Below are 26,535 nucleotides of genomic sequence, written 5' to 3'. Positions count from 1 at the left end.
TTCTCTGGCAGACTCAGCACTGGAGAGTCCATCAGCAAATCCCATCCAAATTCCGAAGAATCTTACAGAGACAGATTTGAAAGTATCTGGAGAGTATTGATGTCTACCTTGGGGTAAAAAGCGAGTTACGTTAACTATACACAGTGGTTTAAATGTTTCCTGAGCTTGGTGATCCTTGTTTCTGCGGACTAGAGACCTAATGGTGCAGTCAAGCCTTAGAAAGGTAATCATCAGCCATAAAGGTACTCCTACACATTTATCCTCCTGATACTTTGATGTTATAAGTAAAAAATAGTGCACTTGCACTATTGGACATATGGTCAAAGATGGAGCAAATGTGTAATCCATGTTTGAGCAGTAGCGAGGCTTTAATCTTAACTTTAATCTTAACGTCCATTTGTGCATCTTTGATATACATTTATAAATCAATCTTAAAAAACTCCTGCATTCACTCCCCTTGTGCTTCCAGTCAGGGCTTGGGTTTATGAAAGGGATCAGAGAATGCTGGTTTTAAAGACCATACTAGGGAATTTAAATAAACAGAAGGGAGTTTGCCGGGGAAGATTATATTCCAGGGCAGGGCTGGAATTTTGGGCAGAAGGGGTGCTGCCCCCAAGCTAGGCCCAGCCATGGCCATGCCTCTGCGGGATGGATAATGCTGGTGGTGCCCCAGGCGACTGCCCAGCTTCCCCCCCCCCCCCCCCAAATTCCAGCTCTGCCCTCATGAAAGAGGCATGAGGGGGATTTGAAGGAATGGAATGGAGGCAAAAGAGGGCAGGGAATCACTTGTTACCTGCAGCTAGGAAGCAGTTTTGGGGAACGATGCTAAAAAGACAAAAATATTCATGTAAAGAATGTATGTGTTGAGTCCATGGCAATTGTGAAGAAGGTAGAGTCACAACAAAACCACTGGCAGACTGCTGAGTTTGCAGACTTGACAGATGCCTTGGCTGTTCTGTGTAAAATCAGGCACTACTTGCAAATGTGCTGCCACCTTCTGGTGAGCTTCAGCAAATACAACCTAGTGCAATTACGTTTTTGGCCTTAAAGATTCCTAGGTCAGTATTCAAAGCTGGCTGTTTAACTTAGCCAGATATAACTTATCCGGCTAAGTTACAAGGTATACTCAGCAGTACAGCTAAGCCACTGAATATATGCATATATATCCGCACTTAGCCGTATAAGCTGTAAGCGGCTAAGTGTAGACCTGATCTATGGCAGGTCTAAGCTATAACTTAAGTGGCTAAGGCTGAATATTGGTAGTTAACTTGCTCCGCCCCAATCTGCCCACTACACATCCCCAAGTTATGCGGCTAAGTGCATATTCAGTGGCCATTACTTGTGTGGCTAAATAGCGCTGAACAAGTTTTGTATATTGGTCTCTCTGTCGTTCAGAGTTTGTTCAGCTAAGGGTCAACAGACAGTTGTAGCTGAGACCTTTTTATTGGGCTAACTTCGTACATCTGTAGATCTCAGCTACAGCTTGTCTGAACCTTAATGTACGTATCTGAATGGACTAACAAAGTAACCACAATTCTTTGCTCAGCAGTTTCTTCAGAAATGCTTTTTGCAAAATTGTATTGTTTACTTTGTGCCAATTAGCAGGTGCCCTGCTGCGTAACAGCTGCATTTTGGTCGATTTAGCAAAGGTATTTTTAATGTGGCAGCAGTTAATATTTGGAAGAGAGAACTACTCTCCACTGGTAAATCTTCTGAGCCATGAGGTTAACTCTTCCAGTGCTGGCCACAGACAACCTGTCTGCTTTCCGTTATTGCTTTTTGTTTAGAGGGATCTAAGTTGTCGGCGCCAAACCGTTTGCACGAGGAAAGGGCTCCTCAGAAATCGGATCTTTTCAGCATTATGACCTGCCGGTATGCTCTTCTCTCCTGATGCAGGTCTGGCAGATCCCTGAGAACGGGCTCACTCACTCCCTAACCGATCCTGTGGTAATCCTAGAGGGTCATTCGAAGAGAGTCGGCATCGTGGCTTGGCACCCGACCGCCCGCAACGTGCTGCTCAGCGCAGGTACTGTGTGCTCCGCAGGCGCGTCCTGCCTCCGCAGGTCCGCCCAGTCACGTGCTGCTGCCAGAGGACAACGGCAGCCCCTTTAGAATCAACAGTCGGGGACCCCCCCCCCCACATGCTCAATGTGCCACGGGAGTTGCCGTGGCAAGGAAGGGAGCAGTCTAGTATCAGTGGCTTGGAATACGGGCCCAGCCCGTGCTGTTGAAAATGGGGAGGGCAATTTAAAAAAAACAATTTGCCTGCGTAAATTGGACGCCTGAGGATTCCCCCGCATTTGTAGCCACATTGAGAAGAGGCACACCCCGGGGAGGGGGAGGGGGAAGTATTGTGCTTAGATGGCGTTTTCAGCTCTGTGTGAACCTTTCCAGCCAAGTTTCATCAGCAAATGAACATAAGTACTTTGTACCCCCTGGCATGTTTCCTTCCCCCCAGGGCAAAGTCTCTGGGTGAGAAGAATCCAGGGTCAGTTTGAAAATGACCTCCTTAAGCAGTAATGTCCAACCCCGAGGAGGGATATTGCCAAGTTAATTACTTTTGCTGGTCTTTATATGGCATCCCGGTAGGTCATGATACCTTCATAAATAAGGCGATCCTACAGCCCATGACAAAGTGAACGGGCTGAGCAAGTCCTCAGTTTGCTGCATTGCATGCAGGGAGATGTAGTCCTGCTTTTCTCAGGGAAATTAGAATGGGATCCCTTGCAGAACAATGGGGTAAAACCAGGAGTGGCTTGCCACGTGCCCCCCGGACATGGAGTTGTCTTGTCACCTTCACTTTTTAAGGACCACCAAAATAAGGCTGTAGTGCAGGAGCATTTGTGACCACAGAGGAACCTCCAGGCCTTACAACAGAAAATTGTGCCATAGCAGAACACCATCTCATTACTTTCTACATTAGAACAACAGACGAGTTTGCATTTTGTTGCTTAATACAAAACATCTCTCCAGGAGCCGTGCCTTGTTCCCGTTTATTAAATTATGGGTGGAATCAAAGCTCAAACTGGTCTTTGAGTGTCCGTTCTCCCCCCCCCCCCCCCCCCCACCAGAGCCAGTCAGGATATCCCTAATGAATATTCATGAGAGAGATTTGTATGCACTGCTTCCAGTATGTGCATATATATATATATATATATATATATATATATATCAGTTTAATCATGCATATTCATTAGGGATATCCCGATCTGTCGGGTTTGCAGGATAGCCTTCCACGAATACTGTGAGAGTGACTGGCATGCAGTGAGGTCTCCCATTTATGCAAAGCAATCTCCAGCATGTTTGTTATGGATGTCCTGAAAACCAGACCAGTTGTCTGTGAGAACCACTCCAGAATCAGTATTCCTGCTTCTGCTGGGTCCCTAACGGAGGGGAGTCGTGGTTTAGTCCTCATTTCTAATTGGTTGGAAATTTCTCCTTAATGCACCACTACTCATTCAACACCTGCGTTTCTATTGTAAGCCAAATAGAAAGCCGCGCGACCTGACTGATCAGTTAATGCCTCAATCACGCAGGTCTCCGGACAGGTTCTCTGCTAAATGGATTGTTCTTAAGGCTGGCGTTCAGAATATTACTGGAATTTCCTCTGACACATATCTAGGCATAAAGCAGTGTGTTAAGTAAGCAGTAAGCCATGGATCCAGGAATGCCATATTGCCCTAGAAAGGTTCTCAGCTTTGGCGCCAACCCCTTTTTCTGACAAATCCTGGTGCTAAGAGGGGTTTTAATTGTCAGATGATCTCTCTTGGCCGGACACGGCATGCAGATGCTGTCCATCTGATTGTGTTGAGCTGGCCCTGATTTTGTTGCAAACCTCCTACCCAGAGTAGCTGTGGGCTGATTCGGGCCCCATGATGCTGATGATGATTGTTTTTCTGTTATTAGGGTGTGATAACTTGATTCTCGTCTGGAACGTTGGAACGGGGGAAGCCCTCCTGAACCTGGATGACATGCACTATGACATGATCTACAATGTCTGCTGGAACCGCAACGGCAGCCTCATCTGCACGACGTGCAAGGACAAGAAAGTGAGGGTGATCGATCCCAGAAAACAAGAGATCACAGCTGTGAGTACCGCTCGCCTCGTGCGCCCCAGGCTGTCCTTCGTATCCGTTAAATGCAGTGGCAGGCGCACAGCCGTGGATTTTGTCTTCCTGCTTCCTTACCCGCTGAGCGACGTGCCAGGAGGCAACGAGCCTGGTTACTCCAACGTGGCACTGGCGTAGTTTGGAAACCCAAGACCCAAATTTCACACAGATTTTCTTTTTCCCTTTTAAATTTTAGAGCGGCAGAGCCTCGCCTACTTGCTGCAAAACTTACAGCACCACTGGAGGCCTAGGCTCTTGGATGTAGCCAGGTTAAACAGTGCCGCTGAAGATGAACAGATTGCAGAGTACCAGCGATGCAGAATGTAAACTCTGGAGCCGCATGGTGTCCTGATGTGAACATTCTCTGCACATCTGCCAGGCATGTGGCAACCTGGGGCTTCCTCTCCTTTTCAGCTTCTGTTGTCCTGGCCCCAGGGTGCCAAGGAGGATATTGTCTGAAGTGGCTCAGTGGCACCTAACCAAAGGTGGTTAGAGTGGCAGTGGGGATGAAAAGAGGGGAAAGCACATTGTCTGCGGGTCTTGTTATGTGCAAGTATTCGTAATGGAGATTTTACTTAGGGTGTAGAAAGATACATCAGTTCGTTAAGCAAGCTCGCTTGATTGAAACCAGGGGTTGTGAATTTTTTGTGGCAGCTCCCCTTCTCTGGAGCACTCTGCCTATAATTATGCACCAGGACTTTCAAAAGCTCGCTCAAGGCGTTTTTTTGTTAAAACAGGCATTTGTTTGTAACTTCTGGCAGAAATGTTCTATTTATTGTTTCAGTTGCATTATTAGAAATATTTATGTTAATGCCTTTATTCTGACTTTTATGTGTTTTGTTTTGTTATTATGTTTGCATTATTTGTAAATTGCCTAGTGCCTTGGCTTATGTGATTAATGAAAAGGAAGAGGAAAGGCCTAGGGGTTAGAGATGGGTTCAGATCCCACTACTGCCACCAATACTTCTTGTGAAGTTAGGCAAATCACTTTCTCTCTTATAGCCTCAAATACCCACTTAAATTATAAGCTCTTTGGAGCAGGGTCTTATTGTACCTGAATATTTAACTGCTCTGCTGTGTAAGTCCAGCAGTGAGAACTATGAAAATGGCAAGTCACGGTGTTTTAAAGTGGTGCGGGTTGGAATTTTGTAGCACAAGTGCGGAACTATCCTGCTTTCACATTTTGTGTTTGAGCTGAAATAAATTTGGGGGGTGTCCAGCTTTTGTCTTGGTTAGCGAAGAACCTGGATTTGCTCTCTGAAGCCTGTTTTCTCCATTAATGAACCTGCTCTTAATTTTCAGGAGAAAGAGAAAGCCCATGAGGGAGCCCGGCCCATGAGAGCGATCTTCCTTTCAGACGGAAACATTTTTACCACCGGTTTCAGTCGCATGAGTGAACGGCAGCTTGCACTCTGGAATCCGGTAGGGCAAAGGAGCATTTCATTGTGTTTCAGCGTTTGTGGAGGGATTTTTTTCCTACTTAAAAATATATTTTTTTCCTCCTTTTAGGAATAACATTAATTAGAGTTTAATGATTATAGTCCTAGAAAACACCGGTAGCCGATCCAAGATGGCTGATAGCAACAAACACCAAGAGTTGGATCGGTAAAAAAAAGGACTTTATTGAATCTTGCCCGACTCTGGCCGAGTTTCGCTCGGCCAGAGTCGGGCAAGCCAATTCAAGTGGCTCCTAAGCCCTCGGGGGCTTAGGAGCCACTTGAATTGGCTAACATAAGTCTCTCATACGTCACAGTTAGAGAAACATTCATCAGCGAAAAATAACTATTGGACTGTTTTGAATCACAAAACAAATGATGAGCAAGTACTGCACTTCAAGCAATATCGCAATGTACATATAGTGCAGGAGGATGTAGAATCCTGACAAAGCTGATTCAAACAGTCTTATAAAACAGGATGTCTTTTATTTTTTCAATATGGCAACTCCACAAGGTTATACGAGCACCGGCTTAATGGCGTCCCCCGACACGGTCCCGTGTTTCGCCGCGGGCTGCATCGGGGGGGATCGCCACCGCTGGAATTCACACAAAAGCTAGAACATAAACAAATTAACAGAAAGTCAGAATAACAAAGGGACTTACAACCGACCATAATAAATTCCACAAAAGCATAACATACCTGACAGCAGCGTTTTGACAGTGACAGGGAGCGCAATACCCTTCAAATTTGACAGGTATTTAAAGGAGACGAAGGCGCCAAAAACTACAGGGAAGGGGAACCACGTGAGTAAAAGAAATGAGTCCATTGGTTCCCGTTCCTGTAGTGCACCGAAGCAGTAAACCAGCCTGACCTGCTAGGTAAATAGAAACCATTCGATTTCCCGATTTAGACCTTTTGGGGCCACTGTGTCTAACGTGAAAATCCAGCGTTGTTCAATCCTGCCCAAAATCTCAGCATAATTGCCTCCCCGCAAAGGACGTGAAACAACTTCAATGACACAAAAAAAGAGATCAGAGAGGGAATGTGACTGTGTTATCCAATGGTCAACCAAAGGTTTACTGCTTCGGTGCACTACAGGAACGGGAACCAATGGACTCATTTCTTTTACTCACGTGGTTCCCCTTCCCTGTAGTTTTTGGCGCCTTCGTCTCCTTTAAATACCTGTCAAATTTGAAGGGTATTAAGAACATAAGAACATAAGAAATTGCCATGCTGGGTCAGACCAAGGGTCCATCAAGCCCAGCATCCTGTTTCCAACAGAGGCCAAACCAGGCCACAAGAACCTGGCAATTACCCAAACACCTAGAAGATCCCATGCTACTGATGCAATTAATAGCAGTGACTATTCCCTAAGTAAACTTGATTAATAGCAGTTAATGGACTTCTCTTCCAAGAACTTATCCAAACCTTTTTTGAACCCAGCTACACTAACTGCACTAACCACATCCTCTGGCAACAAATTCCAGAGATTTATTGTGCGTTGAGTGAAAAAGAATTTTCTCCGATTAGTCTTAAATGTGCTACTTGCTAACTTCATGGAATGCCCCCTAGTCCTTCTATTATTCGAAAGTGTAAATAACCGAGTCACATCTACTCGTTCAAGACCTCTCATGATCTTAAAGACCTCTATGATATCCCCCCTCAGCCGTCTCTTCTCCAAGCTGAACAGCCCTAACCTCTTCAGCCTTTCCTCATAGGGGAGCTGTTCCATCCCCTTTATCATTTTGGTTGCCCTTCTCTGTACCTTCTCCATTGCAACTATATCTTTTTTGAGATACGGCGACCAGAATTGTACACAGTATTCAAGGTGTGGTCTCACCATGGAGCGATATAGAGGCATTATGACATTTTCCGTTTTATTAACCATTGCGCTCCCTGTCACTGTCAAAACGCTGCTGTCAGGTATGTTATGCTTTTGTGGAATTTATTATGGTCGGTTGTAAGTCCCTTTGTTATTCTGACTTTCTGTTAATTTGTTTATGTTCTAGCTTTTGTGTGAATTCCAGCGGTGGCGATCCCCCCGATGCAGCCCGCGGCGAAACACGGGACCGTGTCGGGGGACGCCATTAAGCCGGTGCTCATATAACCTTGTGGAGTTGCCATATTGAAAAAATAAAAGACATCCTGTTTTATAAGACTGTTTGAATCAGCTTTGTCAGGATTCTACATCCTCCTGCACTATATGTACATTACTGTTTTGAATCAGCCACATTTTTCAAACACTTTCAACACTGGCTTGCTGCAAAAGCAATGATGCTGATATTTGCTTCATTTTGTTGCTGAGCGATGAATGTTTCTCTAACTGTGACGTATGAGAGACTTACATTAGCCAATTCAAGTGGCTCCTAAGCCCCCGAGGCAGCTCGTTGAGCGAAACTCGGCCAGAGTCGGGCAAGATTCAATAAAGTCCTTTTTTTACCGATCCAACTCTTGGTGTTTGTTTTTATGATTATAGTCCTGCCACCTTTTCTGTTGATACTTGTTCTCATGTTCTAAGGTGATGTTGGGACTTAGAACATGGGTTCCAGCCCTGACTCTCGGTGTGCTCTTGGGCAAGTCATTTCATCAGCCTGTGTCTTCTGCTGTCTTTAGCCATAGGTTGGGCATTTTTATATAAACTCGGTTCCCTGGAAGCATCTGACACCTTCTGCTAACAACTTCATGCCCCCCACCTTCCCCATCCAGCACCCAGCCTTTGACAGTGAAATACGAAATATCTTCCTTTTTCATGGTTCCGTCTGATTCCCGAACGAAAAAAAGAGCAAGAAATACATCTGCACAGTGAGCCCATTGACTTAATGGACAATTTGGTTTGATAATGTTGTTTTCTATTTTTGAGAAATCTCTTCCCAGCAAAGCACTGCAAATGATTGAGAAGCCCGAGCGATCTCACTTTTATTGTAGGAGATACGCTGTCTGGCTTGCTGATGCGGTCTAAAGAATCATACATAACTCACATGATTTATACATACATTTTTTATTTTCATAAAGTTAAAAAATATAAGAAATGGCTTAGAAGCATTCATTCATGAGTTTGTCAGCTTATGAGTGAGCAATGTTTTTTCTGAGTTTTTCCTATTGATCCCCTTTTTTGTGATATCCTTCTGATTCCCACCATGAACATTTAGCATTAAAACTTTGAGCCGTATGAGTAAGGACTTATCAGCTAAGTGGCGATGGCTGAATATCTGGCCACGTTTAGCAGCTGCCACTTCTCTGGATAAGCACTGGGCCGCTAAGTGGTGGGTGGAAAATGGGCGTGTTGGGGAGGAGTTACTGAACTGGATAACTTAGACTTACCTAGTTAAATTAACAGAATAAGTTAGACCTGCTCAAAAGCTGCTCTAAAATTAGTCAGATAAGACTTGTTCAGCTAACTAGAGATTTTTGGGGGGATATTCACCAGCAGGAGATATGGTGAAATCTAATAGTGTAGCTGTGTTTTAAAAAAGGTTTGGACAGGTTCCTGGAGGAAAAGTCCATAAACCATTATTAAGATGGAGTTGCAGAAATCCACTGCTTATTCTTGAGATATGCAGCTGGGAATCTATTAACCTTTTGGGATCTTGCCAGGTATTTGTGACCTGGATTGGAAACAGGATACTGGGCTTGATGGACCTTTGGTCTGACTCAGTATGGCAAGTCTTTTGTTTTTATCCCCTGTAAGTCAGCCGGACAAATCTTAACCAGCTAACTTACTTAGCCAAGCATGTTTAGATTGGCCTCTGCAGATTTCCATCTATTCTTCAACCCAGAGTGGTGATTTCCTTCAACCTATTCTGCCTCTCTTTTATTCCTCGCTCCACTAGGGAGGAGAAATGGCATTGAGGAAGAGAGGGGATGACATTTGTAGCAGGGCGTGGTTTTGATCCTTGAGTACTGGAGGAAGAAGGGAAAGGTTACCCTGCCATTGCTTGACCAAGGATGTGGTGAGAGGAAGGGCTATTCCATTCCACTGCCCCTACTGGACTTCACATGGAGAGTTTCATGGAAGATGGGGAGGGGGGAATGCTAGGGATGTGCGGCTGTTCATTTAGTTTAATTTAGCCTGCACTAAGGGTAATTTTCAAAGGCATTTCTGTGGGTAAAACAGTGCTTTACGTGGATAAATAGTCTGTTATAAAATCTCCTGCTTGCTGCGTGGATAACTTAAATGCACATGTCCTGTCTGTGTTACGTTTACCTGGACTAAGAAAAGACTTTCCTGTAGGTGGAGGTGGGGAGGGATTTGGACGTGCACACATTCTTTTGCAGTGTAATTATGCGTGGGTAGATTTGACGGGATCATTTTCAAACCAAACGTATCCACGTAAATTCACTTTGAAAAATGGTATAACATATGCATGCATTGCCAACTTTCTTCTGTGGGCTGTTCCAGTATTACCCTTTTAATGGTTTAACATGCACTAAAACGAAATGACATAAAACTGAAGCGAGAGGAAACGAAACAAGTGAGAATTATTTTGATTGCAGACCCCTAAAAAATTACAGGTGCATGGGCCTCTAATTGGTGCAGGTGAGTTGAAGGAGAGTGGTAACCTCTGAGCCTTTCTTCCTGGATCTTTGTGTGTTTTGATCATTTGGAAATCCACCCATTTCCCCTGAAGATATAACATCCTTGTAGGCCTTGAGAAACACTTCTGCTGTCAGTTGGTTAAAAGCAATGGTACCTTCCTCTCATCTGTCAGCCTGACTGCTCACACGCACTTCAGTAACAACGAGGTAACATCTTTTCATACCCTATCCTGATGCCAACAAGGAGACCTTGAAACATGCTTTTACCACCTTTCTGTTGTGGATAGAAGTGGAATACAAATGCACTCCTTGCACTTCATCCTCCAAAAACCAAGTGCTTTCTAAGAACTGTGATTGAGGCAACAAGACTAGCCCTATTTATGTAAGTAGCTGTGTCAGAAACTCACAGCCTCATTCAGGCATCATTACCCTGTTCTCAGGGGAAGATCAGCAACCTGTCTTTGAGAGTCTGTTTCAGCCTGCTGGCGTGAAAGGGTGGGCTGAGTGGTTTATATTACACCATAGAAGACTCACACTATCTTGTAAAAGCAAAACTTAGTTTACTAAATATGATGAATATACTGTATATAACCAACAAAGAGAAGTATCACACAGCAATATTGCATAAATCAATGCAGGTAAATAAGATAGAAATAAGGAAAGAATTTAAACAGAGAATACTTTCATCATAGGTCTTCCTTGCTATGGAAGAGTGTATTCCCAGAAACGAAAGACTTACGAGCTTGGGAACTCCACAGACCAGCTGCTCGCTCTTTGTCTGTGGGCTGTTCAAAGAATCACTCTGTTGCACGGAGCTTTCTATAATCTCATTCTCTCTGGCATTAATCCAGGATCTGCAAGTTAGGTGTTTTGATTTGCACCCATAGCTCTGACAATAGCTAGGCCATCTGTAGCTTATTACATTTTGGCCAGTTAAAGAAACTGGTACTGCCTGACTCCCCAAAAGGTTCAAATACAGGCCTTCATGAGGCTTATCTCTTAGAACAACAAATGTGGAAAGAACTGAGTATCCTGGCTTATCTTTTAGTTCATTAGTACCAAGCAGCATGCCTAAAGAAAAACAATGACGACATTCTACAGTTTCAGGCCTTCTTATGCTAAGCTACGTGCAATGTACATTTATTGATCCACATTTATCAGTTGTTGGTGATTGTTTTGGTCTATAACCAACCCCACCTTTGAGTACAATGTCTAACTGCCTAAAATAATCTTAATACAGCTGGTGAGTTTCATACATTTACAATGCCTGAGCTATGTAATCTTTATAAAGTACCTTAGAAGCCCCAGGAAAGCTGGTTGTCTCTACCTGAAATAGATTATAATGTACTCCTCTGGGAGATATTAAAACCCAGATGATGCACCTGCACGCTAGAAGCTTCTTGAAATGATGCTTCAGGAGAAATATGTTAGCCTTTCAGGAGCTAGACAGTTTCACCTCAGACTGTTTTAATTGTCTGTTACCTGTTTTATAAGACCAGATTTTGCAGGGCACATTTGCGCTGTCCCACGTTTACTTCAGACCTTGCAGGTCTGAGCTGTTGGAAATTTTACTCCTTATCCATTCTCTTTCATTGGATCTGCCAATGGCTGACTTCTGAACAGGGTGACATGGATGTGTACCAATTGCATTTGATAGCACAGGTCTGTCGTGGTAGGCAGGAGGCTGCAGAAGCATGCAATGGTGTTTTCATTCTGACATGAACTTCTGCGACGCGACATAGATCAATATCCGCCCTGATCACGCAGGCTAATGGGTAGAAAGCCCAGAGCTGTGAAACCTAAGATTCTTCAGGGTAAAATCATATCTCCATCGGCTTGCTGAAGGTTTTGAAATGAGCATCTGAGCTTCCAGCGCTACCCGAGAAGGAGACATGGAAACTACGATACATTGCAGAACATAAGATGTGCCGTACTGGGCCAGTCCAATGGTCCTTTGGCAGAGGCTAGTCCAGGTCACTTGGAAGTACCCGGCGAATCTCGACAGGGAGATTCCTTCTCTGTTGCTCACTCCCAGTTGTAAGGTGTGGTGATCCCCCAGTTCCAGCTGGCTGATAACTGCTGATGGACCTGTCTTCCGGGAACTTGCCCAGATGTTTTTTTTTAAGACTCGCTTATACTACTTGCCTTGATCACCCTTGATCCTCCGGTCAGCAAATTTCACAGCTTAATAGTACATTGACTGAAAAATGGTCCTTTTAAGACAAAAATTGGTGTTCCTGATTTTGGTGCTTGCTTTCGAGATTCATTTTTGTAGGAGAGCCTGATTATAGAGGGTGCATCATCCACAAGAGAAGGAGGCGACTTTGGCATTCGGACCAGATCTTACTGAAATAATAATACTGCTGGGTTGATTTCCATCGCAAGTGGAAAACTAAACATTTCCTGCACTTAAACCTCTTTTTTTCCTTTTTCTTTACAGAAAAATATGGACGAGCCGATTGCTCTTCACGAAATGGACACGAGCAACGGTGTGCTGCTGCCCTTTTATGATCCAGACACGAATATTATGTATCTGTGCGGAAAGGTAAGGAGACACTTCCGGGATGGGAGAAGTAATAAGGTGCACGAAGAGTGCATTAACCATGGAAACGGCCTTTTACAAAAATTGCCCTGCCCGATATGCAGGTGAACTTACGCCTGTACTGCCTACGTGCGTGTGAGCTTGCCTGCTGTGAGCGGGAGGGTTCCCAGGGGGGGAGTGAGAGGGGGAGTGAGAGGGGGAGGGGTTCGCGTTTCCATGCTTGAGAAAACTTTACACACGTTAAGAAGTGTAGGATTTTTTTCGGGGGTGGGGAATACTTTCTGAAAATTGGTGGAGTTTGCAGGTTAATTGCCTTAGAATCTATCTATCTATCTATCTATCTATTTATTTATTTATTTAAAAGATCTCATATACCGCAAGGTACAATAAGCATTGCTTGTGGCGGTTTAGAAAATAACATTCAAAGTAAGAACAAATAAAACAGGATCAAACACTTTACATTAGAAATCACTCACAATTAAATACAGAGCCATTCATTTCAGGATTCTGCCAGAGCATCTTTACAACATAATCCAGCATCATTAAATAATAAGCAAGGGGTTCTGGGCTGCCACAAAATTGTCCCCATGGGGGAGACAATTTTGAAAACAGATCTAGCCACAGAATTAGGCAGCTCGCTCCTTGTATTTGAATGTTGCCACTCCCTAGCGTCCCCCCTCCAGCAGAGCAGCTGAATATGACTATCTGGTTTCCATCGCATGGCTGTACTGAGGTGCTTTTCAAGTAGCATGCGGGTGTGTTTGGGTCAAGAGAATCAGCTACACGCAGAGTAACCCCCAAACAGCAGAGGAGGGGGCGGGGTATGCGGGGAGTATCTTGGCTTGAGGTGCGGGGCCTCGGACGTACCTGAGTAACCTGCTGCCAAGCGACTTCCTGAAGTTGCATCTATAGGGACGTGAAGAATTCTGACTTAAACCTGAATGAATAGGACAGCGCGGATGGATGGAAAAGCTGATTCCAGAGAAGCGTATGTCATTGCAGCTACTTGAGATTAGAATGCAATATACTTTTGAAAATTTGCCAAATGATGTGGGGGATTTTGGAGCAATTGAATCGGCTTACCTCATGCTTTCATAAACCTGGGGTCCAGGCTTTAAACAAATTCCTCCATGGCTGACTTATCTCAGATAAAATGTACTCCCTGTTGCTGCCGTCCCACCCAGTTCCCTTCTAATAATTTGGGAGTTTGAAGGGGTGGGGCAGTGAGTTCATTTCTTCTCTAACAAGTGCCTTCTCCCCACCCTACCCACCTTAATTCACCCACCGATAGATACTTGAAATGCCCACCCATCTTTCTGGTAAAACTTTTATCCAGCTAAAATTTAGTCTGAGGAAAAGAGGCAGGGCGGGGTGTGTGGCTAAAATGTACCCTGCTAGCACAGAGATTCAGCACTAGCCAAATACACTTCTTGCTAAGCTTAGTTGGAAAAGCTGACATCCTGGATATATTCACTGGTAGACTTAGCCGGCTATGTGCCGCAGAATATCTGGGTAACGTTACCTGGGTGCCTGTCACACTCATTGACTTAGTAAACATCAATCTTTGGTTATGTGGGGGTTTTTTTTTTGTTTTGTTTTGTTTTTTTTAGTTGCACTATTTTAAGTCTTGTCTTACACTCCTCTTCCTAATATTGGGATGCCACATTATCCCTGGGATTCTCTGCCACACGCATCAGCTCTGTGAAGCTAAACAGATCCATGTCTGTTCTGAGAATGACAACCTATTTATCTGATTAATATCAAATTACAGGTTAGCAGTAATGAAATTACAGCGGTGTTAGAGAACGTGTAAACCCATTATGCCTCCTTTAAGTGATCATGAATGCATGCAGAGAAGCCCTCTTTTTAGCAGCTGGGTTGCACTGTTTTATTGTCCGAGCTTTAACTGTTTGCTTTATTTTCTGAAGTATTTGTTTTAAGTACTAATTTTATTGTATCTGTTGCATGTTTTATTTTACTTTGTAATCCACTTAGCACGGGGATCCGTTCTAGGCGGCACGGAAATGCTTTTTTTGAACAAATAAAATAACACCGCTGAGCAGCATGTGATGTCCCTAAATTGTGAGCATCAGCCTCTTCAGACCCAAAATGGGGTAGCCCAGTGCATATGAAAACAAACCGTACAGACTTTATTCCAGGTACTTTGGAAGGCAGCCTTTCTGACAAGCTGATGCAGTGTGGCCGCACTATAAAAATGTGCGTCCAGACTGGGCGCACGTTTGTTTTTTTTAACATGTGCAAAATCACCTCTCCTGGGCCCTCGATGCAATAGGCAAATGGGCTGCCAAGCTAAAAAGGATGCGCTAGGGATAAATTGTGCGTCCCTAGCGCGTCCATGGAATGGGACATCCAGGAGACGTGGCAGTGCGCGGGTTAGGAAAACGGATGCTCGATTTTCAAGCGTCTGGTTTTTTCCTGCGGCAGTTATTTTACCAGCACAATACGCATGGCCCAGAGTGTGTATATTGTGTGCCCTGAAATTTTTTTCCATCAAGATTATTTTTTTTTTTTTTTGCATGGTGTTGCAATTTGTTTTTTTTTTGTTTTTAAGTTGAGCCCTTGACATGCGCGAAGACGTTATGCCTGCTCCAGGCAAGCATAAACTTTTACAGGTTAAAAAGTGTGCCTTGGTCGCATGGGGAGTTTTTGCATTGCGGTGTCTTGTGTAATAGCCTCATCTATACGGCATTTACATGCCATGAGCGCTATTAGCTTCGCCTTTGTTTGGACGCGCAGATCCCCTTGTTGCAGCGGGGGTTATGGTGCCCAAAACGTGCGTCCAATTGCACGTTAGGCCGGGTGCACTATATTGCATCGGCTTTTGAATGCGTAAAAGTTTAGCTTCCCTTTCATTTCAGTCTCTTCCCTCCCCCCGGAGATTGGTGAAGGTTTTGGAGTCTGGCTTGTGCGTTTTTCACGGGGAATCAGCGGTTCTGCTTTATCTAACCCGTCATCCTAAGCTTCCATTGCACCAGAAGGGAGAGCCCAGCAGAGAAGATCATAATACCTCTTTCCCTGTACGTACCAGGATCAGTCCAGGACACCTGGGTTGTGACTCCGCACCAGTAGGTGGAGACAGAGCAAAACTTGTGGGCGGAGCCATATATAAGCCCCTGTGCCAGTCACAGCCCCTCAGTCTTACTCTGTCTCCAGTAGGTGGTGCAGGTCTAGTCACAGCCTCTGAGTGGCCTGAGGACTGATAGTTGGTTAGTCAGGGTCATTGTGGTTTTATTGGTTTTGGTTATTTTAAAAAAAAAAAAAATCCAAAGAAAAGGATTTGAAGGTGAGAAGAGACAAGAGGAAGCTGTCCGTCCTGCCTCCCAGGGGGTGGGAAGGTTCTGAGGGGACCATCCCCCCTTGGTTGAGGCCGCTGCTGAGGGTCGAGGACCCGGCCTACCACTGGCAGCAGCGTGGGGGTGACACCGGGGAGCCCGGTTCACTCACCCCCAACTGAAGCAAGAGATCCAGGACTCCGGACAGCGGCAGGTTTGCGTACAAAAAAAAAAATAAAAAAATTGTACTTTTATTTTTCTTGTGCGGCTCTCCGTTTCTTCGCCTGTGGGGGAGTTTTCTCGGCTCGGTGAGGCGCGGGGAGTGTTTAGGCGGTAGGAATTGATTATTTTCTGTCTTGTTAGTGCGCCGTCCGTTCCGCCGCGACCGCATGGAGGCCGAGGGGAACGGTTGGCCGCGCTTGCGGCTCGGCGCGCGCGCACGGCTCCCACGAGAGGGGATTTGCTCCGCTTGCGTCCCGGGCGGGAGGGACCGTCCGGGACAGACAGGGGGAGCCGATCCCGGTCGGCACGTTCGCAGTCGCGCGTTTTCGCCGCTCCAGTCATGCCGGCTGACCCCTTCCCGCTCAGCGCGGGAGCGGCGGCCATCTTGGGGTCAGCTCGCGAACCTGTGCGCGAACCGGCAGGGAATCCCGGCATGCCTCCCGCGTTGTCTCCTTAGCGGAGGCCTTCGGGGGGTGTCCCCCGGGGGGGCTGAGTCCTCCGATGAGGCTAGCGTGGATGGGAACTCCTCATTTCGGGGTCCTCATTTTTCGGACGTTTTCGCGCCCGCGCGCCTCTAGCGAGCTCGACTCTCCTCAGGCTGCGAAACGAGGGGCACAGTATCGTTGGCCTTGCTTCGGGGGGTGCTTGTTCGGCGGCGCCATTTCGCTCTTGCGGCGTACTTGGTCGCGGGGATCGTCCAGCGGCCTTCCCCAAGCAGTGTTCTGCGTGCCGCGGGCAAAGATTAAAAAAAAAAAAAAAAAAAAAAAATTCCACACAGACTTTTCGCGTGAAATTTGGCGGGAAAGTCGGCCATCTTGGTGCGGCGTCGAGCGCGACACCAAGCGCAGCAGTCCCCAGGGGTTTTTTTTCCCTCATTTCCATTCTCCCCCCCCCCCCCCCCCCCCCTCGCCGGCTCCGCGGTCTGTTTTGCCATCGGAGGCGGTAGAGGGGGAGGGCCGGGGGAGACACGCCACGATCTCTGAGGGACTCTTTGTTCCTGGTTTTTCTTTTGGCCAGGCATAGGGCCTTTAAGGCTGCAGTGCCCACAAGCGACCTTCTGGCCAGGCGGGGAGCCTGAGAGGCCAATCAAGTTAGGACCGGACGCGTACTCGGCCGCAGTTCGCGGTGGGGCGATTCATAGCCAAACGCCCGTTGCGGGCCATACCATCTGGTTTGGGCACGGTCCCTACCTCTGCCTCGTTGGATCCGGTAATTTCCTAGGTGTCCTCCCCTCCTCCGAAGGGGGCTGAGGGAGATGTCGACGTTTGCATCGTCTGGTCCGGAGATTTCCAAGGCGCCCTCCCCTCCTCCGAGGGGGGCTGAGGGGGATGGCACGCCACCGCAGAGGGCGGCGGGACAGACACAGCCTTCGGAAGGGGATTACTCGAGCTTGATCCGCCTCTTCATCAGGAAGGAGCTGGCCCCTGATTCCCGCCATCCTGGAGGGGGTTGGTCATCCCCACCCCGCTGGGGGTAGTCTCGGCTGGGCTTCATTCCTTTTCACCTCTCTGTGTCAGCCCTGCTCTATCGAGCATAGGATACTCCGGCTTTGCACCTCCAGGTCACGAACCTATGGGTAAGCTCTCTCCCTTGCCGGAGATGGGTAAGCTCTCTCCCTTGCCGGAGATCGACTGATTCCCGAGGCTCGAGGATAAATTCAGGGCGCGGTTTTCATTTTCGGCCAGGTCCCGCTTTCGTGATCCCAGGACTTCGCGTCCTCCAAAGTCTCCTGGTCAATCGTATAGGTCTTCTTCCTCCCGGACCCCGCCATGGCAGCAGCAGTCCTTTCGGGGGAAACAAGGGAGCCCTGGCGAGCGCGGTTGCTTTCAGTTGTAGAGAGATGGGCCGGTGTATCGTCAGACCAGTGGGTCCTCCGCGTGATCAGACTCGGCTGCCTCCTCCGTTCCGGTCAACCGCACGGCAGGGGCCGTTACTCCATTTACTTTGTCGTCCCCAAGACAGGCGGCACGGACAGATCTATTCTGGATCTTGGGGGAGTGAACTGTTGCCTTCGCGATGCCTTCACGTTCTCCCTTCAAAATGGAGTCGATTCGGTCGGTAAGATGCCTTCGCGTTTTCTCACTTCAAAATGGAGTCGATTCGGTCGGTAATTGCTGCGGGGCGGCCCGGCGAGTTTTCTGGCCTCCCTGGATTTTGTGAAGGCGTATCATCACATAGGCATTCAGCCGTCGTTCCTGCTCTTCATCAGGTTCTGCGTTCTAGGACGGCACTGCCAGTTACAAGCGCTCCCGGTTGGTCTAGCGACGGCCCCCGCACGTTCACGAAGGTGATGGTCGCGGTGGCGGCGCGGCTGCGCCAGTATGATCTCCTGGTCCATCCGTCCCTGGATGATTGGTGGATTCGGGCGAAGCCCGAGGATCAATGTCGGTTGTCAGTTGGCCAGGGTCTTATACCTTGGCAGTCCCTAGGATGGGTGGTCAACTTCAACAAGAGTCATCGGGCACCCTCGAGGACCTTGGAATATCTGGGAGCCGTTGTCGACACGTCGCAGGGCTAGGTGTTCCTGTCACACGAACGGAGATACGAGCTGCCAGCTCAAGTACGGCGCTTCTTGTCTGCGACTGCCTTACGGTCCGGGGCTATATGGCTTCCACGCCTGCGCTGGTTTCCTGAGCGTTCGCTCATCTGCGGCCTTTTACCGTCGTCCTTACTATCTTGCTGGCCGCCGGTTTCCGAGGAGTTCCACTTACCGCTTCCACTAGGGGGACTCGCGAGGTCCAGCCTGCTCTGGTGGCAGGATTCCAGTCATCTGTCCTCTGGAGTGTCTCTTCTGGTGACCAATTGGACGGTGGTGACCGCGGATGCCAGCCTCTCCGGTCGGGGAGCGGTCTGCCTAGGGAGCTCGGTCCAAGGCCTATGGTCAGTGTCGCTAGCCCAGTGGTCTATCAACAGACTAGAGACCAGAGCGGTCCGTTGGGCTCTGCAAGCCTTCCTACCGGTAGTGCGGGGAAAGGCGGTCCGAGTGTTGTCGGACAACGCGACCACCGTGACCTACATCAACCGCCAAGGCGGGACAAGGAGCCCACAGGTGGCGGAGGAGGCTCTGCGCTTAATGGTCTGGTCAGGACTCCATCTCAGCCACATAGCAGCCTCTCACAGTGCAGGAGTCGACAACGTTCAGGCGGATTTTCTCAGCCAGCATCGCCTTGATCCCGGTGAGTGGGAACTGGCGGACGAAGCGTTGCCTCTCATTTGCGAAAAGTGGGGAGTGCCCCACATGGATCTGATGGACACGTGGCACAACGCGAAGGCTCCGCGATGTTTCAGTCGAAGTCCAGAAAAGAGGGCGGGAGGCGTCGAGGCATTGGCGCTTCCCGGGCCGACGGATGTTCTGCTGTACGTGGTTTCTCCCGTGGCCGATGATCGGCAAGATTCTGCGGCGCATAGAGTTGCACCCAGCCAATGTGCTCCCGGTGGCTCCGGAGTTGCCGCGTCGGCCGTGGTTCGCAGACCTCGTCCAGCTCACAGTGGCAGCACCCCTTCAGCTCCAGGGGATGGCGGGTCTACTCCATCAGGGCCCCGTCTGTTTGGAGACTGCGGATCACTTCTGCCTCGCGGCATGGTTTTGAGAGGAATCGGCTGAAGAGAAAAGGTTACTCAGCTGTGGTGGTAGCCACGTTGCTACGTTCCAGGACACAGGCGACGTCCCTGACTTATGTCCGTGTCTGGGTGACTTGGAGGAATGGTGCGTGCAGCGTGGGGTGGTCCCTACTGCGGCTTCTGTCTCCGACACTCTGGCGTTCCTCCAGGCAGGTTTTGCCAAAGGTAAGGTCTGGCTTGCAGTTCCCTACGGGTCCAAGTGGCGGCGATTGGTTGTTTGCGAGGTAAGGTCCGTGGTACTTTCCTGGCTCTTCACCCGGATATCTCCCGTTTCCTTCGGGGAGCTAAGCACCTTCGTCCTCCATTGCGTCTCCCCTGTCCGGCTTGGAACCTCCATTCCGTTCTCTCCGCTTTATGCGCTGCGCTGTTTGGACCCTTGAAACGCTTAACTTCAGGATCTCACGTTGAAGACGGTGTTCTTGGTGGCGATTGCTTCGGCATGGCGTGTTTCGGAGTTACGGGCTTTGTCCTGTAGGGAACCCTTCTTGTGTATTTCCGATTCCGGAGTTTATTTGCGGACGGTTCCTTCCTTCCTGCCGAAAGGGGTGTCGGCCTTCCATGTTTTTCAATTGAGCTATCCGTTTTCGCGGTCAGGGAGCCCTTTGATCCAGAAGCGAGGGAATTACGGAAGCTTGACGTGCGGAGATCCCCCCTTCGCTGTCTGGAGGTCAATTATCCATTTCGGGTCACGGCTCTTCTCTTTGTTTTGTTCTCTGGTTCAAAGAAAGGAGTTGCAGCGTCCCGCACGACGATTGCCACTTGGCTCAAGGAGGCCATTGGTGCGGGGGAAAATCACTTCCCGTGGGTCTTCGGGCTCCCTCGACTCGCTCTCCAGCTGCGTCTTGAGCGGAAGCTTCTCAGGTGTAGCCTCAAGAGATTTGCAGGGCGGCTACCTGGAAGTCGTTGCATACCTTTATCCGGCATTACCGGTTGGATGTCCGGGCTACCGATTCCGGGGGATTTGGAGAGAGGGTATTCCGAGCGGGACTCTCTGCTTCCCACCCTCGGTAAGTTGGCTCTGGTACATCCCAGGTGTCCTGGACTGATCCTGGTACGTACAGGGAAAGGAAAATTAGTTTCTTACCTGATAATTTTCGTTCCTGTAGTACCAAGGATCAGTCCAGGATCCCGCCCGCAGGGCTTCGCTACAGTAACGGAGAGTCCGCTCATAATGTTTTCTTAGTTCTGCTGTTAGCTTGTTTAGCTCTCCCGGTTGGGGAGTCCGGTTCAGGTAGGAGTTTGGTGTTAGTTTAAAGTTAGAAGTGCATTTTCTAGCCAGTTTTGTTACTTGGTTGCATGGCTACTTTGACATTACGTATGACTGAGGGGCTGTGACTGGCACAGGGGCTTATATATGGCTCCGCCCACAAGTTTTGCTCTGTCTCCACCTACTGGTGCGGAGTCACAACCCAGGTGTCCTGGACTGATCCTTGGTACTACAGGAACGAAAATTATCAGGTAAGAAACTAATTTTCCTGTATTGCTCCATAGTGTGACCTCATCTTGAGTACTGTGTACATTTCTGGTCACCACATCTCAAAAAAGATACAGCAGAATTAAGAAAGATCCAGAGAAGGATGACCATAACGATAAAAGGAGCGGAACAATTCCCTTATAAGGAAAGGTTAAAGAGGTTTGGACTGCTCAGCTTGGAGAAGAGATATGGTAGAGGTCTGTAAAATAATGAGTGTAATGGAACGAGTAAACGTTAATCGGTTGTTTACTCTAAGTACAAAGACCAGGGGGGACACAACGAAGTTATTAGGTAATACATTGAAAACTAATAAGAGAAAAATATGTTGGTTTTTTTTTTTTTTTTGAATAATATTTTATTGGCAATTGTCAAAGAACAACATAAACAGAGATGCAGCATGTAACATGTCCATCATACAATCGAAAGCAAAGACAAGAGCCAGCACATCACAAACAAAGTATTACCAAGTTTTAAAGCATAATGTTCAACAGCAAGCAGCCCACCCACCCCATTCCCCGGTCACACAGAGCCAGCATAATTTGAGCATTAGTACCAACATTCAGTACATTATCATTATCAATGATCAGTGATCAGGTGTAGGAAGAAGAAATAGCCCCCAGCTCCACCCCAGGAGAGCTTCACTAAAGAAATGTGGAAGGACCGGTATCCATGGTCATCTAACAGGTACCAACAGCCCTCCATTCTGCAAAGGGTTGCCAAATTTTATTAAATTTGTGTATCGTCTTATTCTTATGTGCTGTGATTTTTCCCAATGTATGGGTCAATAACATATGGCCCTCTATATCTGTAACGGTGGGAATCTCAGGACCCCGCCACCTTCTAGCCAGTTCTCCTCTGGACACGGTAACAGTGTATTTAATAAAGGCATTTTGAAAAACCGAAAGATCAGAGTTGGCATGATTAAGTAGCGCCTGTATAGGCGTCAGCGCTACCTCCTGAAGGAGAACCTTGGATATCCAGCCAGAAACTCCAGCCCAAAAGACTCGTATTTTCGGGCACTCCCACCACATGTGGTAAAAGGTACCTACACCACCGCATTGTTTCCAACATCGATCAGAAGGAGCGAGTCTGAAACGATGCATCTGAACTGGAGTCCAGTACCATCGAAACCATAATTTATAACTATTTTCAATGTGATTGGCGGAAACCAGCCCTTTCCCAAGGACCTGTGACAGCCTATTTCACTTATCCAGGGGCCAGAATATATCAAGATCCATCTCCCAGGCCTCAATATGCTTCCCCTTTTGCTTAGGGTTGCCCACAAGCATGTTATACAGGAGGGAGATGTGTTTGCGCACCTTCGCCGCCCGTAAGCATACTGCCTCAAAGGGAGATATCCCCATAGCTAGGTCCCGAACCTCCAAGGAGTGAGCAACAAAGTGGGTGATTTGCATATAGGCATAAATATCTTTGGGGGCAAGGTCAAATCTCTCCTGCAAGACATTAAACGAAATCAGGCCTCCCGGTTCCCAGATATGGGAGACTTTTGATATGCCCTTTGATTTCCAATAGCGAGTGTTCGTAGACTGAGCTGCAAAACGAAAAGATTGATGATGGAACAAGTGAGTACTACTGAATGCTCTCCGTTTACCCACCAACACCTTTCGCCACTGAGCCATACTTCCAAGGTACCCTTCACTGTCTCCGGAAGGTCCACTATTGGTTGCCTAGTGGACCTGTCTTGCCATAGGAGGGCCGCTAAAGGAAATTCCCCCAGCATAACCTGTTCCAGTAAGACCCATGGTTTCGTAGACACAGGGTTATTCCACTCCATGGCAGCTTTCAAATGGGCTGCCCCGTGATATCTATGTAAAGAAGGCATCCCGAGGCCCCCCCCGTTCCTTGCAAAAATACAGGATTTGTTTCTTGATCCTGGGACGTTTCGCTTTCCACAGGAACTTAAATAATCTACGTTGCCAGTTATCCAGTACAGTACCAGGGACTAAGATAGGCAATGTCTGGAATAAGTATAACAATCGTGGTAGTATGTTCATCTTAAGAATAGCTAACCGTCCTAGCCACGAAATGTGGTAGCGGTCCCACTCCTCCAGCTCCTTATAGATTTTAGTTAATAAGGGGGGATAATTGAGCTGAAAAAGATTGGAGGTTCCCCCTATATAGATACCCAAATATTTCAATTTACCTTTAGCCCACCGAAAAGGGTGGGATTGCTTTATTCTATGCGCCTCAGAATTAGACACACTAACATTCAACAACTCCGATTTTTCCCAATTGATGGTGAATCCCGAGACCCCACTAAAGACAGAAATTTCCTCCGTGAGTGCCTTAAGGGATTCTACCGGCTGAGTGATAGTGAACATAATATCGCCGCAAAAAGGGACATCTTAGAGGAGAAAGAGCCCAAACCCATCCCATGTATAGAGGTATTATCGCGAATAGATTGTGCAAATGGCTCCAGGAAAATTGCAAATAGCAAAGGGGATAATGGACACCCCTGACGAGTGCCCCTTCCCACCAAGAATGGTTCCGAATACCCCCCGTTGATCTTTAAACATGCTTGTGGAGCATCATATAATTTCTGTATCCACGTTAGAAATTTGTCCCCAAAATGATACGCCCGCATAGTATGAAAAAGAAAAGGCCAATGTACGTAATCAAAGGCCTTTTCAGCATCGATTGCAAGGAGTAATAAGGGAACCTGCTTATCATGTGCTATCCCCATTAGATTAACTATTTTTCGTACATTGTCAGAGGCCATTCTACCTGGTATAAAGCCTGATTGATCTGTATGTATCAGTTGTGGGAGAAAATTATTGAGTCTATTGGCCAAAATCTTAGCTAAAATCTTCATATCTAAATTTATTAGGGAGATGGGACGATATGATCCGCACTGGGTGGGATCCCTCCCCGGTTTGGCCAGAATCGTTACGCCAGCGAGTTTAGCGTGAGAGGAAAGGGAAACATCTCCCTGCAGAGCATTAAAAAGGCGCACCAGGATGGGAACAATCAAGTCAGCAAATTTTTTATAGAAAACGGCTGTGAAGCCATCCAGGCCCGGTGCTTTCCCCAGTTGCAAACTCTTACTAGCCCAAGTTACTTCCGCGGGGGAGATGGCCCTATCTAGAAAGTCCTGGGTAGCATCCGAAATGACAGGGAGCGAAATATGAGAAAGATACTCCTCTATCGATTGATCAGTGATATCAGTGTTAGTGGCATATAATGTGGAGTAAAACCTTATGAAACGCTTTCTAATATCTGCATTGGATGTGAGCATGCCCCCCAACTCATCTTTGATTTTGACTATGTTATTCTGGATCTGTATGGCCTTAAGTTTCCGAGCCAGGTGTTTCCCTGCCTTGTTACCCCCTTCGTAGTAAAGTTGTTTAGTTAGGGTAAGTCTATGTGCAATTTGGGCAGCCTCTAACTTTTCCAATCGGTCCCTCAATACATCCATTTGTTCCAATAACTGATCGCCCCCCTTCCGTTGGTGCTGAAGCTCAAGATCATGTAACCGATGTAGGGTATCTGTTTTTTCCTGCAAACGTAATTTTTTTTGATAAGAGCCCCGGGCTATAAACTTGCCCCGTACTACAGCTTTAAGACATTCCCACAATGTCATCGGCGAGATCCCCTCCAGGTCATTGGTAGCCATGTAGTCCCGAATATCCCCCTGGATTTGCTGTACAAATTGATCATCATCCAACAAGCTCCCATTCAATTTCCAAAATTGAAGGCCCTTCTCATAAGAACTGAGCTCTAGTTGAATGGTGATCGGACCGTGGTCTGACCACGTAATTGGACCTATAAGGGGGGAAGTAATCTGATTAACACAGCTCTTATCAATAAAAAAACTATCTATTCGAGAGTATGTATGATGCGCCCTAGAAAAGAAAGTATACGCACGTCCCCTGGGGTTCCAAGTGCGCCACACATCTAACAAATGCCAGTGTGCAAGGAGGGACTTAAGAGCTCTCTGATCCTTACCCGCTGTAGTGACCGGCCCCCCGGAGTTGTCCAGGAGAGGATTCAGAGTGAGGTTAAAGTCCCCTCCTAGTAATATGTGACCCACTGCACATCCTTCCAACACCCCTTTAAGCTGAGCAAAAAAAGATCGCTGGCCAGAATTAGGGGCATACACATTGACCAGTGTAAATGTTTCCCCTCCCAAAACTAGAATAAGAATAATAAATCTCCCGGCAGGGTCCCAGTGACAGGCCACCTCTTCATACATCAGGTCTTTATGAATAAGAATACCAACTCCCAAATATTTATGTGTAAGCGGTCTCGCAGTCCAATATTGAGCTGGGTAAAAAGGGTGTCGTAGGAGATTCTCATGCCTCCTTTTAAGATGAGTTTCTTGTAGAAGGGCAATAGAAACTTGGGAGGAGCGTAATTCAGAAAACAGACATTGCCTTTTATAAGGTGAATTAAGTCCCTTTACATTGAGGGATAAAATATTAAGACGGACCATCCTGCAACCATGCAATCGACAGTAGAAAGTCCCCCCTTCTCAGCCTGTACCCCCCTACACCTAAGCAACCTGGATGTCGCTGAACACACTGATAGAACCAAAACATGAGTCCTTTCTGCATGCTAGTACCAAAAATTTCCCCGTTCCCTGTGTGAAACCCCACTCTTGCTTGCTTAATATCCCCCCCTCCCCCCGCTTTACCATCGACCCAACAAATTGGGGTGGAATCACCATCCAATTGGATCTAAGAAAGGAGGAAGAAATCAGCCCTAGAAGACTGAGACCCAGGTCCACCTTGAGGATCATAACAGAACCATTTAAGAACCACATATCCCGGAAGTTAACTCTATTGTAACTCTAACATCATAACCATCGTGAATGGAAAAATATCAACATCGAACACTATTCAAAAATACCAGTATAGAGACCCGCTGAAAAAGTGCTATCCAAAAGCCCTGCACAGCTCTGAGGTAGATCTCTGAACATGGAACCTTATAATACCAGCCGCTCTCCAGGGCTCCTTTCAAGTGTCTCCCCTAGTGTCCACATTTCGTCGCAGCCTTTTATCCCCTTTATTAACTCTCTGCCATCGTGGGGGTTCTTCGCAGCGGCTGTTTGGTTTGGGATCCGCTTGAAGTCGAGCAAAGCCCTCAAAACCGGCGAGGTGTAAGACCCTTGAAGCCTCCTTCAGCTTGTTGACCCGATGGCTCTCTCCCTTGACGGTGAAACTCAAACCAAACGGGAACAACCAACGGTATCTGATGTTTTCAGCCTGCAAGCAGTCCGTAACCGGCTTCATCTCCTGCCGCCTCCTGATGGTCGTGGTCGCGCTAGCATCATAAGCTTAT

The 26,535-nt window shown here is 47.3% G+C and overlaps 1 protein-coding gene across 3 annotated transcripts in view; it reads left to right on the top strand.

Moving 5' to 3' along the window:
- Window positions 1–26,535, top strand: part of CORO1C (coronin 1C) — a 153,846-nt gene that overhangs the window by 111,877 nt on the left and 15,434 nt on the right. For all 3 annotated transcript variants that reach the window (XM_029619428.1, XM_029619429.1, XM_029619430.1), the window contains 4 exons: window positions 1,897–2,026; window positions 3,907–4,088; window positions 5,412–5,531; window positions 12,523–12,627. In XM_029619428.1, the coding sequence (XP_029475288.1) occupies window positions 1,897–2,026; window positions 3,907–4,088; window positions 5,412–5,531; window positions 12,523–12,627 (537 nt within the window). The remainder of the gene's footprint in view (window positions 1–1,896; window positions 2,027–3,906; window positions 4,089–5,411; window positions 5,532–12,522; window positions 12,628–26,535) is intronic.

Source organism: Rhinatrema bivittatum, chromosome 11, assembly GCF_901001135.1.
Source record: "Rhinatrema bivittatum chromosome 11, aRhiBiv1.1, whole genome shotgun sequence".
NCBI lineage: Eukaryota > Metazoa > Chordata > Amphibia > Gymnophiona > Rhinatrematidae > Rhinatrema > Rhinatrema bivittatum.
The sequence above is the reverse complement of the archived record's forward strand: the minus strand, read 5'-3'. Positions and strand labels throughout refer to the sequence as shown.